The sequence below is a fragment of the Physella acuta genome, unplaced genomic scaffold (assembly GCF_028476545.2).
Source record: "Physella acuta isolate Inbredline_101_S28 unplaced genomic scaffold, ASM2847654v3 ptg000122l, whole genome shotgun sequence".
In the NCBI taxonomy this organism is placed as follows: domain Eukaryota; kingdom Metazoa; phylum Mollusca; class Gastropoda; family Physidae; genus Physella; species Physella acuta.
In genome coordinates, this window is record NW_026731641.1 from 1 (window position 1) to 15,037 (window position 15,037).

The following is a 15,037-nucleotide window of genomic DNA, read 5'->3' on the forward strand; positions in this document are numbered from 1 at the left end:
AAATTGGCTGAAGCTAGACTAGAACCTGAAGTTTAAACTGGCACCTATATGTAGTGAAACAAGATAGTATGGTCGGATGGGAGAGCGTGTGACTGCTAATCCATAAGGGCCTTCATTATATAGAACTTACATATTATATATTACATCACAGCCTTCATTATATAGAGCTTACATATTACATATTACATCATAGCCTTCATTATCTATAACGTACATATTACATATTACATCACAGCATTCATTTTATAGAACTTACATGTTACATATTACATATTACATCACAGCATTCATTCTTTAGAACTTACATACTACTTATTACATCACACCTCGTGATACTGGTTCCACTCCAGTCACAAAAAGACCTTCTTGCAGTCAAGTCACAAAATGACCTGTTCCAATAAAGTTACAAAATGACCTGTTCCAGTCAAGTCACAAAATGACCTATTCAAGTCAAGTTACAAAATGACTTGTTCTAATCACCTAACAAAATGACTTGTTTCACTCAAGTCACAAAAAGACCTTCTTGCAGTCAAGTCACAAAATGACTTGTTCTTATCACCTAACAAAATGACTCGTTTCACTCAAGTCACAAAATGACCTGTTCCAGTCAAGTCACAAAAAGACCTTCTTGCAGTCAAGTCACAAAATGACCTGTTCAAGTCAAGTCACAAAATGACTTGTTCTAATCACCTAACAAAATGACTTGTTTCACTCAAGTCACAAAAATGACCTGTTCCAGTTAAGTCACAATGACCTTTTGAAGTCAATTAAAAATTGACTTCTTCCAGTCACATGTTGTATTAGTTGCAGACATGAAAATACATAAACTCTACTTCATCTATCAGAATTAATTCCGAGCGTCGATGCCCTTAATGGTCATTTTCCCCCCAGGGTTGGATTCGGAACAAAGTTTTAACACCAGCGACCCAGGACCGGATCACGACCGGAATTTGTTTTGTTGTTATTTTTAATCCGCCCAGCGCATGGACCTTGCACGTCTTTATAAGCCGAACACGATTTTTAGATCAAAATGTACCCCCCCCCCCCCCCTCCTACCTTCCCAACCGACATGGATATAAAACCGTAATGTAAGAAACTTTCCTTTGAGAGATCAATTTAAACACGTCTCGGTCGCATGTTTTTCTCTCTCTCTTTAAAATTATGATCAGCTGGTATAACACTGTCTTTTTGCAATTCAACGATATATGTATTTGGGGGTGGAGTTGGGGGACTTGAAGGGGGGGGGGGGTAGCAAGACGTGTTGGGGGATTAGTGTTGATGGGGCAGGGGAACGATTACGAGGGAGAACATTTAAGGAGTGGGGGGGGGGGGGGGGTAAGAGTCGAAGTGATTTGGCTTCAAATTGTGCCTTTTGTTAAAAAAATGTTTTTTTTTCTTTCCAAGTGAAAATTTAAATAGAAATAAAATGCGCTATTTAAAAAAAAAAAAGAAAGAAAAGTTTGATAGTGATTTGGCCTTAAATTGCTCCAATTGTTTTTTTTTCAAATAAAATTGTCTTTCAAAGTAAAATTTAGAATAAAAACAAAATGCGACGTTATAAAATAAAATTAAAAAAAAGAATCGGAAAAACCCCTAACACTCCCCCTTAAGACAGGCAAACAACTACCCTTTGTCGTACCGCGCGCTATAAAACAGGCGCCCAAATACAAAACGAAGACACCGCGTCCTTTTGCGTCTTCGCGATGCTAAGCCGAGTCTAAACATCGAACACTGTCGGTCCACATTTTTTTGGGACATTTGAAACCTCTGGGGGTAAAAAAAAAAGGGGGTCCTTGTTGAATGAACTTGGCGACCCCTGATTGTCTTGTGTCTGGGGTTGGGTGGGACCCCGTTTCTGTGATGTTTGCAGAATGGGATGATGCTGAAATCTGCTTTAAATTTGGGAGAGAATGGCTCAATTTTATTTAGAGGTAGAAGTGTAGGCGTGGTTGGATAACAAATAGTATGGCGAAATGCTTCTTCAAAGTAAAAAGAAAATGACTCTTTTGTGATAAGAAGACAATTGTTGGTTTATCTGCATAAAAATATGCTGAAATCTGCTTCAAATTTGGGAGAGAATGGTTCATTTTGGTTAATGGTAGCTGTGTAGGCTTGGCTATCAAAAATAATATGTTGAAATACTTCAATGTAAGAAGAAAGTGACTCTTTTTCGATAAGGAGACAATTGTTGTTTTATCTGCATAAAAAAAAAGTGATCCTCAAATTTGCTTCAAAGTTGGGAGAGAATGGTTAGTTTTGGATAAGGGTGCCAAAATAGGTGTGGTTGCCTAAAAAAATGTTGAAATGCTTCTTCAAAGTAAGAAGAAAATGGTTTATTTGAGATAAGCGCACTATTGTTTTTGTGTCTGCAAATCAAAATAGATGCTGACTTAACTTGACTTACTTGACTTATTCATCTTTGCTTCTTGTCGAACAATGGACCTCCACCATAACCTTCCATTTCATCCGATCCCCAATTTTGCAGTCTCCCAAGACATCCCTGTTGGCTTCAGTTCTTAGAGAAGACTCCGCCTTTAGGTCTGTCTTGGGCGCCCTCTCTTTCGCCTTCCCTGGGGGTAGATTTCTTTCGGTTGAGGGGGGGGGGGGATGTGGGGCGAAGAGATGCCCAGAAGAAACTCTGTTTAAAAGTGATGTTGAAATCTGCCTTACAATGTTTACCCACCTTGAAAATTTTAGCAGACACGCCTCTGAAATAAAAAAAAAACTAGTCTTAAAAAAAAACAAGTAAATAAAACCGATCACGAGCTTAAAGCTGAGAGCTGTGATAATGGAGGTTGTTAATTAGAACCTTCGAGACTCTGACGTTAATGGCGGCTCCCGCGTGTGGTCCGGTCGCAGAACGGAAGTGACGTGTACGACGGCGCGGCGGCGACGTCCGGGAGGTGAAGGGGTCGAGAGGCGGGGATCGAATGTCTGCCCAGACGGCGGCTGACATGGGAGAGACTTCACGAGATTCGACGAGACTTGACGAGGTTCGACGAGATTTCACGAGGTTCGACGAGACTTCACGAGGTTATACGAGACGAAATTTTTTTTTTGCCTAAGACATAATATTGTTAGCGTACATTATCCTTGTCTCGAAGTATTCCGCTATTGCTTAACTCTGCTGATCCTTCGACATAGGAGGACTGTTGTAGAATTACATTGAGAGCTATATCTTTCACTCATATTCCGATGTGTACATATTATAACATCTTTTTTGCGAAGTATGAAGAAGTGGGGGGGGGGGGGGGTGTAATGTAGCGGGACCATCGAAATGTAAAAAAAAAAGTTAGTCTTATTATTATGGTGGGGATAAAATTTTCCTGAAATCGGGGGAGCGTGGCTTGATGGTTGAGGGTTGAGAAAATGAAGGTAAAACGTGAATAGAAACATACCCTTTCACTGTGATCATCCAATCTGGTCCATCTATCAGTGTCCTCCTTTTTATTTATTTATTTTGTTATTTTTTATATACTTTTAAAAAAAATTCTGCTTTTTCTTCGTTCTTAACTCTAGTGTTGGAAGGGATTCCTTCCAACACAATTAAATATTACGTGTCAACTTGTTAAGCTACGATTTCAACCGGCCGCTTTTTTTTTCGATTTGCTTCCATAGCCTTTGCCCAACCAAGAACAAACTACAGACAGCAGTTGTTTAATTTTGGAGTTTGTCTCTTCTAAAAGAGTGGCTGTCCCCAGCTAACGAGCCTCATCTGGCCGGGGTTCGAACTCGGGACTTTTCGATTTAGCAACCATGAGCTTTATTTCGTTTTTCATGTTTATTTCATGAATATTTATTATAGGTCTAATTTTTTAAAGGATAAAACAAATAATTTCAAAGACACACTCTCGCATGGGGGGTCTTTAGAAATTATATACCATGAAAAGTTGGTATAAATAAAAAAAAAAAACATCTGATCAATTGCTTGTATTTCATGTCCCAGTTCGCCAAATGATTCCCGTTCTGCTTTATTCACCAAACAAAAATCACTTGCCTAACTTTATTTCGGTTGTAAATCTAGGTCAAAATTCCAGTGGAATTATCATAATAGATGAAGTTTTTCTTTAAATTTAATGTTTTTTTAAGTAGTATTTTTATTTAATAGATGTAGTAAAATATTTTTTTTTCTTTTCCTGCCAGGCCGTGAAACCGCGCAAGCAGCATCGTGGACATAGTACGATGTAGTAAAAAATTATTTTTTTTGTTTTGTTTTAGAATTTACATGTTTTTGAGTGGAAAAATTCGTAGTTTTTTTATGACAAAGGAAAGGGTTTCAAATTGTTGGCATCATATATTTGTTTAAATGTTTTTTCAAACCCACGTGGCAGTTATTATCACATTTGTTAGCTAAATATTTCGCCAGATTTTATTTTTGTTACGATGTAGTAAAATTATGACTGGCCAAGAAAGTAGTCGTGAAACTATTGTCAACTGAAAAATGTATTGCTTTATAAAATTTTACTATTGTATTAAAGTGCTTGGCTTTCTAGTAATAATTTTAATTATATAATGTTGATTATTGTAATATTTATAACATGTTACTGTCATTTCGTTAAAAAAACTTTTTATTTTAAATATTCATTATTGTGATACATTATTTTATGTTTTAACTTTTAATTAACATGATATTATTTATAATAACTTTTATTTAGGTTGCCTCCTTTTGTTTGTCATAGAGTGGCTTCCCTTGTGTTTATCAAATTGGAACTTCACAAAAATTCATCCGTACCGTTGCCTATGTGTCTACCTGGTGCTAAAACAAAAAAACTTGGAAATTTTTCAGGCAAGAACTCCAAGCTGTGGCTGAATACACCTGGAATCCCCCTACCTGCACTCTCGATGAGGGGGTGGGGGTTGGAGTAGAGGTCATAGAGTTCAAGGATACAACGGTTATAATTTAACTTCAGCGCAAGAGGAAATTACTGGTGCATTTTGTCTTTCATATTCATAGGAGAAATTGACACTTAATTAACGGCTTCAGTTAACAAAGAATACATACACATTACCACACGTATACGCACATGAAGACATGAACTAATTCACGTGTACGTGCACACATATACACACATATAAGAATACATACACAAGTAAAATCACAAACAGATAGTGCTCCGACACACACACACACACATATATAAACTCACACATACAAGAATACACGCATACAAACACACGCATGCAAACACACGCATGAACCATATAATAATCCTCATTAAAAAAAACTGGCTAAAAATTAATTACGCCTCATATTCTACCGTTTTATTCATTTTTTAATGAAAAAAAAAGGACTAAAATAAATTTTCGTGTTCAATTTACAAATTAATGTATTTTCACCTGTTTCAGAAAAAAAATAATGGTCTGGTAATTTTTCTTTTAACATGCGATTAAAAGAAAATCAATTCCCACAATCAAAGCGCCACCTACCAAAAAAAAAAAAACAAAAAAAAAAAACAACAACCCAGTCTTTAGAACAAACTTCAAACCTGCAAGCTTCTGGCTTTGTTTGTTCAAGGTTAGACACACCCACTTTAACTGGGCATTTCCGGTTCCGGTGGTAGAAAAATAGAATGTTGTTTTAGAGTCGGGTAGAATGTTGGCTGCTAGCTAGCTGCGGGTAGATTGTTGGCTGCTAGCTAGCTGCGGGTAGATTGTTGGCTGCTAGCTAGCTGCGGGTAGAATGTTGGCTGCTAGCTAGCTGCGGGTTGATTGTTGGCTGCTAGCTAGCTGCGGGTAGAATGTTGGCTGCTAGCTAGCTGCGGGTTGATTGTTGGCTGCTAGCTAGCTGCGGGTAGATTGTTGGCTGCTAGCTAGCTGCGGGTAGATTGTTGGCTGCTAGCTAGCTGCGGGTAGATTGTTGGCTGCTAGCTAGCTGCGGGTAGATTGTTGGCTGCTAGCTAGCTGCGGGTAGATTGTTGGCTGCTAGCTAGCTGCGGGTAGATTGTTGGCTGCTAGCTAGCTGCGGGTAGATTGTTGGCTGCTAGCTAGCTGCGGTTAGATTGTTGGCTGCTAGCTAGCTGCGGGTAGATTGTTGGCTGCTAGCTAGCTGCGGGTAGATTGTTGGCTGCTAGCTAGTTGCGGGTAGATTGTTGGCTGCTAGCTAGCTGCGGGTAGATTGTTGGCTGCTAGCTAGCTGCGGGTTGATTGTTGGCTGCTAGCTAGTTGCGGGTAGATTGTTGGCTGCTAGCTAGCTGCGGGTAGATTGTTGGCTGCTAGCTAGCTGCGGGTAGATTGTTGGCTGCTAGCTAGCTGCGGGTAGATTGTTGGCTGCTAGCTAGTTGCGGGTAGATTGTTGGCTGCTAGCTAGCTGCGGGTAGATTGTTGGCTGCTAGCTAGCTGCGGGTAGATTGTTGGCTGCTAGCTAGCTGCGGGTAGAATGTTGGCTGCTAGCTAGCTGCGGGTTGATTGTTGGCTGCTAGCTAGCTGCGGGTAGAATGTTGGCTGCTAGCTAGCTGCGGGTTGATTGTAGGCTGCTAGCTAGCTGCGGGTAGATTGTTGGCTGCTAGCTAGCTGCGGGTAGATTGTTGGCTGCTAGCTAGCTGCGGGTAGATTGTTGGCTGCTAGCTAGCTGCGGGTAGATTATTGGCTGCTAGCTAGCTGCGGGTAGATTGTTGGCTGCTAGCTAGCTGCGGGTAGATTGTTGGCTACTAGCTAGCTGCGGTTAGATTGTTGGCTGCTAGCTAGCTGCGGGTAGATTGTTGGCTGCTAGCTAGCTGCGGGTAGATTGTTGGCTGCTAGCTAGTTGCGGGTAGATTGTTGGCTGCTAGCTAGCTGCGGGTAGATTGTTGGCTGCTAGCTAGCTGCGGGTTGATTGTTGGCTGCTAGCTAGTTGCGGGTAGATTGTTGGCTGCTAGCTAGCTGCGGGTTGATTGTTGGCTGCTAGCTAGCTGCGGGTAGATTGTTGGCTGCTAGCTAGTTGCGGGTAGATTGTTGGCTGCTAGCTAGCTGCGGGTAGATTGTTGGCTGCTAGCTAGCTGCGGGTAGATTGTTGGCTGCTAGCTAGTTGCGGGTAGATTGTTGGCTGCTAGCTAGCTGCGGGTAGATTGTTGGCTGCTAGCTAGCTGCGGGTTGATTGTTGGCTGCTAGCTAGCTGCGGGTAGATTGTTGGCTGCTAGCTAGCTGCGGGTAGATTGTTGGCTGCTAGCTAGCTGCGGGTAGATTGTTGGCTGCTAGCTAGCTGCGGGTAGATTGTTGGCTGCTAGCTAGCTGCGGGTAGATTGTTGGCTGCTAGCTAGCTGCGGGTAGATTGTTGGCTGCTAGCTAGCTGCGGGTAGATTGTTGGCTGCTAGCTAGCTGCGGGTAGATTGTTGGCTGCTAGCTAGATGCACTGTGTGACATCTCGAGTATTATCTAATAGATCTTATCCGGTAATGAATTAAAATGTTCTGTTAACGTGGCGTGTTCATGGACAAATTTAACCACGAAACCAATTCACTCACCTATCAACCCCCATCCATCCGTCAACTCATCCACACACAATTCCTTAAACATGGACCCACACAGCCACACCCATCCACTAACACATCCACCCACACATCCACACACACATCCACCCACACATCCACCCACACATCCACCCACACATCCACCCACACATCCACCTACACATCCACCCACACATCCACACACACATCCACCCACACATCCACCCACACATCCACCTACACATCCACCCACACATACTTAAACATGCACTCACACATCCACACCCATCCCACACATCCACGCACACATCCACCCACACATCCACCCACACATCCACCCACACATACTTAAACATGCACTCACACATCCACACCCATCCAACCACACATCCACCCACACATCCACTCACACATCCACCCACACATCCACCCACTCATCCACTCACACATCCACACACACATCCACCCACTCATCCACTCACACATCCACCCACACATCCACCCACACATCCTTAACCGCAGAAAAAAGTCCGAAAAAAAAAACACTGCACCGGTCGCAACGGGTTTATAAGGTTAACCCAAGTCGCCATTAATGATATACAGTAAAATGAGATCCGAACTCGCGACTCCCATGTTACCAGCCCACCACTCGACCACCCAATTCCGCAACCTAGAAACCAACCAACAAAAATCACTGGGGATTAAATATGCATTAAGCCAACACGGAACAGCACTTAAGAAAATGAGTATCGTCAGATTAGTATGTTGAACTAAGCCCCCCCCCCCCCCCCCCACATACCACATAGTGACCTAACTTCTTGACAAAGTGCCCTATAGTCACATAAGTAGCCGGAGTTGATTGTATCTGTCACGCTTGATTGAACACGACATGAGGACGTACATGCGCACGCCTGTTTTTGAAATTTTAAATTTCACGTCATCAAAGTCGCTCGCTGACTGCTAACTAACAAGGTCATTTTATTTTGTCGGTTAAGATACATTCTTCGAAGCAATTTATAAGCTTTTTTTTATTTAGTTCACAATGTCTATCATTCTGTTTGTGTTAACACCCCAGGGCTTTGGCGTGGTCGGGTAGGTAAACCGAAAAGTCTCGAGTTCGAACCCCCGGGCAGATGAGTCTCGATAGATGGGGACAGCAACCCATTTAGGAGAGACAACTCCAAAATCAAACAACTGCTGCCTTGGTTGGACAAAGGCTATCAGTGTTTCCTCCAGACTAAAAGAAACTCTGAAGGTTATGGAGGCGAATCCAAATATTAAAGCAGGCTGAAATGATAGTCAACGGCCTATTATATGACGCATAACAAGTTGACACGTATCAGTGGCGTAGCCAGGATCGTCTCAAGGGGAGGGGGTTCCAATTTTTACCCGGGGACAAACTTTCGATTTGCATCCCCCCCCCCCCCCTCAAATTTTCGATTTGCACCCCCCTCAAACTTTCAAAAAGGGCCCCTATTTGCCTTGGGCCCATATGCCTTGCTTACGCTAGCTTTACGGTAGCTACGCCACTGAATATTTTAAAGGCTGGTCACATCCATTTTATTAGTTTAGAAAATGTTTAGAAAAAAAAAACAATTTGTTGTATGTTTGTTATTTCCCTTTATATTATTACCAAGGGAGGCTACCCTTAAATATGTTTAAAAATTCATTAACATACAAAGAAATTAAACAGACACAAATTTTAAAATGTCATCTTCATTATATAAAACAATATTTTTATTTATCGTACTATTTAAGCGCTAGATCAGTTTTTTAGCTATATATTTTAAAATGCAGCAGAAGGTTCTAAGGTTTAATAAAGTAGTATTTTTGTTAAAAAGAAAACAATTTAACAAATGAAATGTATCAGGATGTAATTAATCTCCTCATCATTTACTGTTAAGCTTCAAGGTATATTTAGATCTAGTTTTTTCTTTACATTTAGACGTTTTGTATTAGATCTATGTATAAGTAAACCATCTTAAATGAATGAAAGCAGGCTACAAGTAAGAAAGAAATATTACTATTGTAAATCTGTGTCAGTCCTCACAAGCCGATGATGAAAACTGTAATACTAAAGCGAACACACAACTGACGCTATAAATTACGTGTCTGAGGCGAAAAAAAAATTAGATCTAGTAATTTTCTATGAAATAATATTTATTCTTAAAAATATACTAATATTTCGCACACAAATTTAAACGTAATTTAGCTAGCTCTGCAATGATATAATTAGTAATGAAATAATATAACTATACGACTATCCCAATCTTCTTTAGAAGCCAATAACTTTTTTTTTCTTTCTTGACGGACACCACTGGCTCAGGAGGTGTCTCCCATAGCCGGGCAGTTCTCAGCACGACCAACTCCGACCGTCTAGTACCCGGCTCCTTCCGAAGAGCCTGGTACGTCGGACTCCCAAGTCCCCCACATTTTAGCGTGGGGGAGGTGAGGTGCACGACTGCCGGGAACCAAAAGGAGTATGCTCTCGACCCTAACCAGATATTTTGACTTTAAGCTGCGGCCTTCACGTGGCTTCGGAAGAGTGCCACTAGTCGGACCAAGCTCATGACCCCCCCTAGTGGGTGCGGAATGGCTAGTGGTAGCCAACAGCAGCTAGAGGTTTTTGATCTGGCCGAACGCCCCCCATGATCAAGCTGGGTACCAGGCGGTAGGACGACGTCCCGCGTCTGGTGGGTGGGGAAGGAAAGCCTGGCGAGAGCCGGCGGAAGTAGCGACCGATGTGTGGGAAACTCTTGTGGTCGGAGTTTGCTACAATGAGACCTGCCTGGCTAATGGAAGTCAACCTTCTGAGCCGGTTTCCGTATAAGGAAGGAAGGAAGTACCCGGCTCCACCGTAAGAAGTTAATAACTAAAAAAAGCTCATCACTCCGGTTAAATTAATGCATACTGACCGATAGAGAAATGCATTCTGAATAAAATAACATTCCTCATTTTAAGCGTCTGTTAGCTGTCCGTATACTCTCTACCTCACCGAGTCTCAATGTTCTCTGATGTGTGTTTCGATCCTGATTAAAGTTGTTTTTTTCTTTATAATATTTTTAAAGAGTTTTGAAAATAAAATAAAATAATTATTAAAATGTGTGCATATAACTAGAGAGCCGCATCTTGACATCATCTACATACCCTAACCATCACAAACTCCACATAACATACACATCCCACACAAACCTCACACTCCCACACAACTCGCCCCCCCCACACCCCCCCTACACACCTGCCTTAGAAAGACTCTATTCTCCCACCTGGTGTCCGGGTTTGCCTCATGTTGTAAGACCTACATATGTTAATCCAGCTAGTGTTAATCCCTGTTAAGACATTAATCTGCGGGTATTCCTCGTCTAGGATTAAACATCTTTATTTATAACTTTGCTGTGTATACTTTAAAATTATCACTCCCTACATAATAATACAAATATCTGAAAATATTTCTTTAAAACATTCCAGTATATTCGTTATACAGTCGAGCTTCAAGTTTCGAACCTAATATGATAACGGGCGAAGGTTGAAAATATGTAAGTTCGTAAAACGATACATGCTTTCTATAAAGTCACGAAATAGGTAGGTAATAATCTGATCTTATATGTAACAAAAACAGTTATAATAAGTAAACATAAACGCACACACCCCCCACACCCTCCTTCGGACTGTTTTAAATGCCGCTCACCGGAGATAAATATCTAAAAGAAAAACCGGGTAGCCTTTGGTAAAGAGAAGCGAGCTAAAAGTTACCAGAATTGTCCGTGTAACGGGTACCAAAGGCTAGTAACATAAAAGACCACATATCAAGCCCCCCCCCCCTACCCCAACCCACATTGTTACGCTTCAAGTGCAAGTTCAAAGCTGCTTACACATCTTACATACACAAAACCACAGTTACCTAAACACCTCACATGTAAGACGGTAATTACTTATGCATCGCACGTTGTCTTTATCCCTGTTCCCCCCCCTCCCCCCGCCCCTAAACACACACACAGCTAGCCTCAAGTTCACAATTATCTGTCTTTTTTGTATGAAATGGGGCCACTTTGTTAAAAATGTAGTCGGGCCAACATTCCTTGGCCACTTCAATACACTTGTAGTAGGGCGGTATAACTCGGCTAAGCCATTACATATTTAGTAGGACTGACATTTTTTGGTTATTTTACTGCACCTGTTATATGGCCAGCACAACATTGGCCACATTCCTGTAATCAGACCAAAATTCCTTGGCCACTTCATTTCACATGTTAGATGGCCAGCATACCTTGGCCACTTCATTACACATGTAATAGGAATGGCATTCCTTGGCCTCTTCATTACATATGTAGGATGGCCAACATGCCTTGGCCATTTTACTGCACATGTTATATGGCCAGCATACAATTGGCCACTTGATTAGACATGTAACAGGGCTGGGATTCCTTGGACACTTTATTACACCTATAGGATGGCCTTCGTACCTTTGACACTTCATTACACATGTAGGATGGCCAGAATACCTTGGCCACTTAATTACACATGTAACAGGACCAGCATTCCTCGACCATTTCATCTTTAGAGGGCCAACATACCTTGGCCATTTCATCTCTAAGAGGGAGGGTCAGATACGTTGGCCATTTCATCTCTAGGGGACCAGAATATCTTGGCCACTTGATAGCACCTGTTGGATGGCCAGCATATACTTGGCCTTTTTCATTACACCTGTAGTTAGACCAGCATACTTTGGCCATTTCATCTCTAAGATGGAGGGCCAGCATACCTTGGCCACTTGATTACATCTGTAGTAGTTCTAGCATACTTTGGCCATTTCATCTCTAAGAGGGCCAGCATACCTTGGCCACTTGATTACACCTGCAGTACTACCGACATTCCTCTGCCCCTTCATCTCACCTGTAGCCCCTATTTAGTCACCTATCCCGACCAGATGTCTGTTTTAACATGCAAATTGACCAGGTTAAGTCAAACAAGCGAAAGTGGTGTAGCCTTGACCATGACCTTCATGAAAGAGGTCACGTCGTTGTACTTTCACGTCTAAAAATAGCGTGTGTGTTTATCTCGAAGAATGTGTCGTGTAGATTCTAGATAGATAAAGATTAATGCAAATCTAGCATCAAAATTGAAACGCAACATGCGGAAGCTAACCCTTATAAATAAAATGAGCTGTAGACTATTTTAAGTCCAAATATTTTCTAGTCCATATCAGAATTAATCGGTGGGACTAACCAACTTTAAGTGTAACTGAATAGGCTTAAATTCCAGAAGAGGAAGTAACAATCTAGAATCGTTGGCTTAAAATGACGCTTTGAAACCAAGGTGAGACCCGGTACGGGGGGGTGAGGGGTGGGGGGTGGATCACATAAGCCACGGGACTTATGGGTTTCCACGGCCCGTGCTTTAATAGGGGTCATTGACCCGTGAAGAAAAGAAAGAAAATACCAACCCCGTCCCCGGGGTTAATTAATTCATTTTGTGAAGTCTGACACCTTGGGCTGTCTGTTATCTGTCTTAGGGGTGGGGGGGGGGGGGGGGGGGAAGGGACAAGCCGGGAGGGGGGGTGAGGAGGAGAAGAGTGTAGTGTGAGAGGTCACGTGGTACGTAAATTATTGCAAGCACGCGCTGCGCCTGTCATGTTGGGTCATCTTTGAAGGTTTTGTACTTGGGAGCTTTGTGAGGTACGAGATGTGTGAGGTACGAGTTGTGTGAGGGACGAGTTGTGTGAGGGACGGGTTGTGTGAGAGACGGGTTGTGTGAGGGACGGGTTGTGTGAGGGGCGGGTTGTGTGGGGGACGGGTTGTGTGAGGGACGGGTTGTGTGAGGGACGGGTTGTGTGGGGGACGGCTTGTGTGAGGGAAGAATATGTGAGGGGACGGGTTGTGTGAGGGACGGGTTGTGTGAGGGACGGGTTGTGTGAGGGACGGGTTGTGTGAGGGGACGGGTTGTGTGAGGGACGGGTTGTGTGAGGGTACGAGTTGTGTGAGGGACGAGTTGTGTGAGGGACGGGTTGTGTGAGGGACGGGTTGTGTGAGGGACGGGTTGTGTGAGGGACGGGTTGTGTGAGGTACGAGTTGTGTGAGGGACGGGTTGTGTGAGGTACGAGTTGTGTGAGGGACGAGTTGTGTGAGGGACGGGTTGTGTGAGAGACGGGTTTGTGTGAGGGACGGGTTGTGTGAGGGGCGGGTTGTGTGGGGGACGGGTTGTGTGAGGGACGGGTTGTGTGAGGGGACGGGTTGTGTGAGGGGACAGGTTGTGTGAGGGACAGGTTGTGTGAGGGACAGGTTGTGTGAGGGACAGGTTGTGTGAGGGACGGGTTGTGTGAGGGACGGGTTGTGTGAGGGGCGGGTTGTGTGAGGGGACGGGCGATGTGAGGGACATTGACGGGCGAATGAGGGGGTGGGGATGGCCGTGTGAGGGGGTGAGGAGGGCCGTTTGAGGGACATGGACGGGCGGTGTGAGGGGGTGGGGAGGGCCGTTAGGGGTTAGGGAGGGACGTGTGAGAGGTAAAAGAGATTGTTGTGAAGGACAATAACTGACGTGTGGGGGAGTTAAAGAGGGTGGTGTGTGTCACAAATGAAGAAAGAAGAAAGAGCAACTATGTACACACATGTATGTCATGTTTCTATAATCAAGATTAATTTACCTAGAAATCTTTACATATATATATATATATATATATATATATATATATATATATATATATATATATATATATATATATATATATATATATATATATGTATATATGTGTGTGTCTGTGTGTGTGTGTAGGCTATAAATGTTTTTAGCTGCCAGTGACGTCAGCTGTTTTGAATCCGTGGTTGTCAATTTAATGGAGTATTACCTCAGCTGACTACTGTACAAGTATGGTCAACAGACTCAAGGAATCTATTTATGGACTTTAAAGTAAATTGACTCGATTAGATTTAACAGGTGTTTTTTTTTCGTGTGAGGGGATAGGGAGGGTTGTGTGTGAGGGACGGGCGGTGTGTGGGACGGGTGGAGTGTGAGGACGGGCGGTGTGTTGGACGGGTGGAGTGTGGGACGGGTGGTGTGTGGGACGGGTGGTGTGTTGGACGGGTGGTGTGTGGGACGTGTGGTGTGTGGGACGGGGTGGTGTGTGGGACGGGTGGTGTGTGGGACGGGTGGTGTGTGGGACGGGTGATGTGTGGGACGGGTGGTGTGTTGGACGGGTGGTGTGTTGGACGGGTGGTGTGTGGGACGGGTGGGTGTGTGGGACGGGTGGTGTGTGGGACGGGTGGTGTGTGTGACGGGTGGTGTGTGGGACGTGTGGTGTGTGGGACAAGAACTGGCGGGTTTGAGGGGTTAGGGAGGGTCGTGTGTGAGGGACGGGTGGTGTGTGGGACGGGTGGTGTGTGGGACGGCTGGTGTGTGGGACGGCTGGTGTGTGGGACGTGTGGTGTGTGGGACGGGTGGTGTGTGGGACGGGTGGTGTGTGGGACGGGTGGTGTGTGGGACGGGTGGTGTGGGACGGGTGGTGTGTGGGACGGGTGGTGTGTGGGACGGGTGGTGTGTGGGACGGGTGGTGTGTGGGACGGGTGGTGTGTGGGACGGGTGGTGTGTGGGACGGGTGGTGTGTGGGACGGGTGGAGTGT

General features: G+C 43.7%; 1 protein-coding gene across 1 annotated transcript; it reads right to left on the reverse strand.

The window, feature by feature from the left end:
• Positions 1-14,451: 14,451 nt before the first annotated feature.
• Positions 14,452-14,818, reverse strand: LOC131934905 (uncharacterized; the record flags this gene model as incomplete). The annotated part of the gene is made up of 2 exons (XM_059291164.1): positions 14,452-14,502; positions 14,773-14,818. Coding segments are annotated over 2 exons (97 nt in total), but the record flags the coding sequence as incomplete, so codon positions are not given.
• Positions 14,819-15,037: the final 219 nt, after the last annotated feature.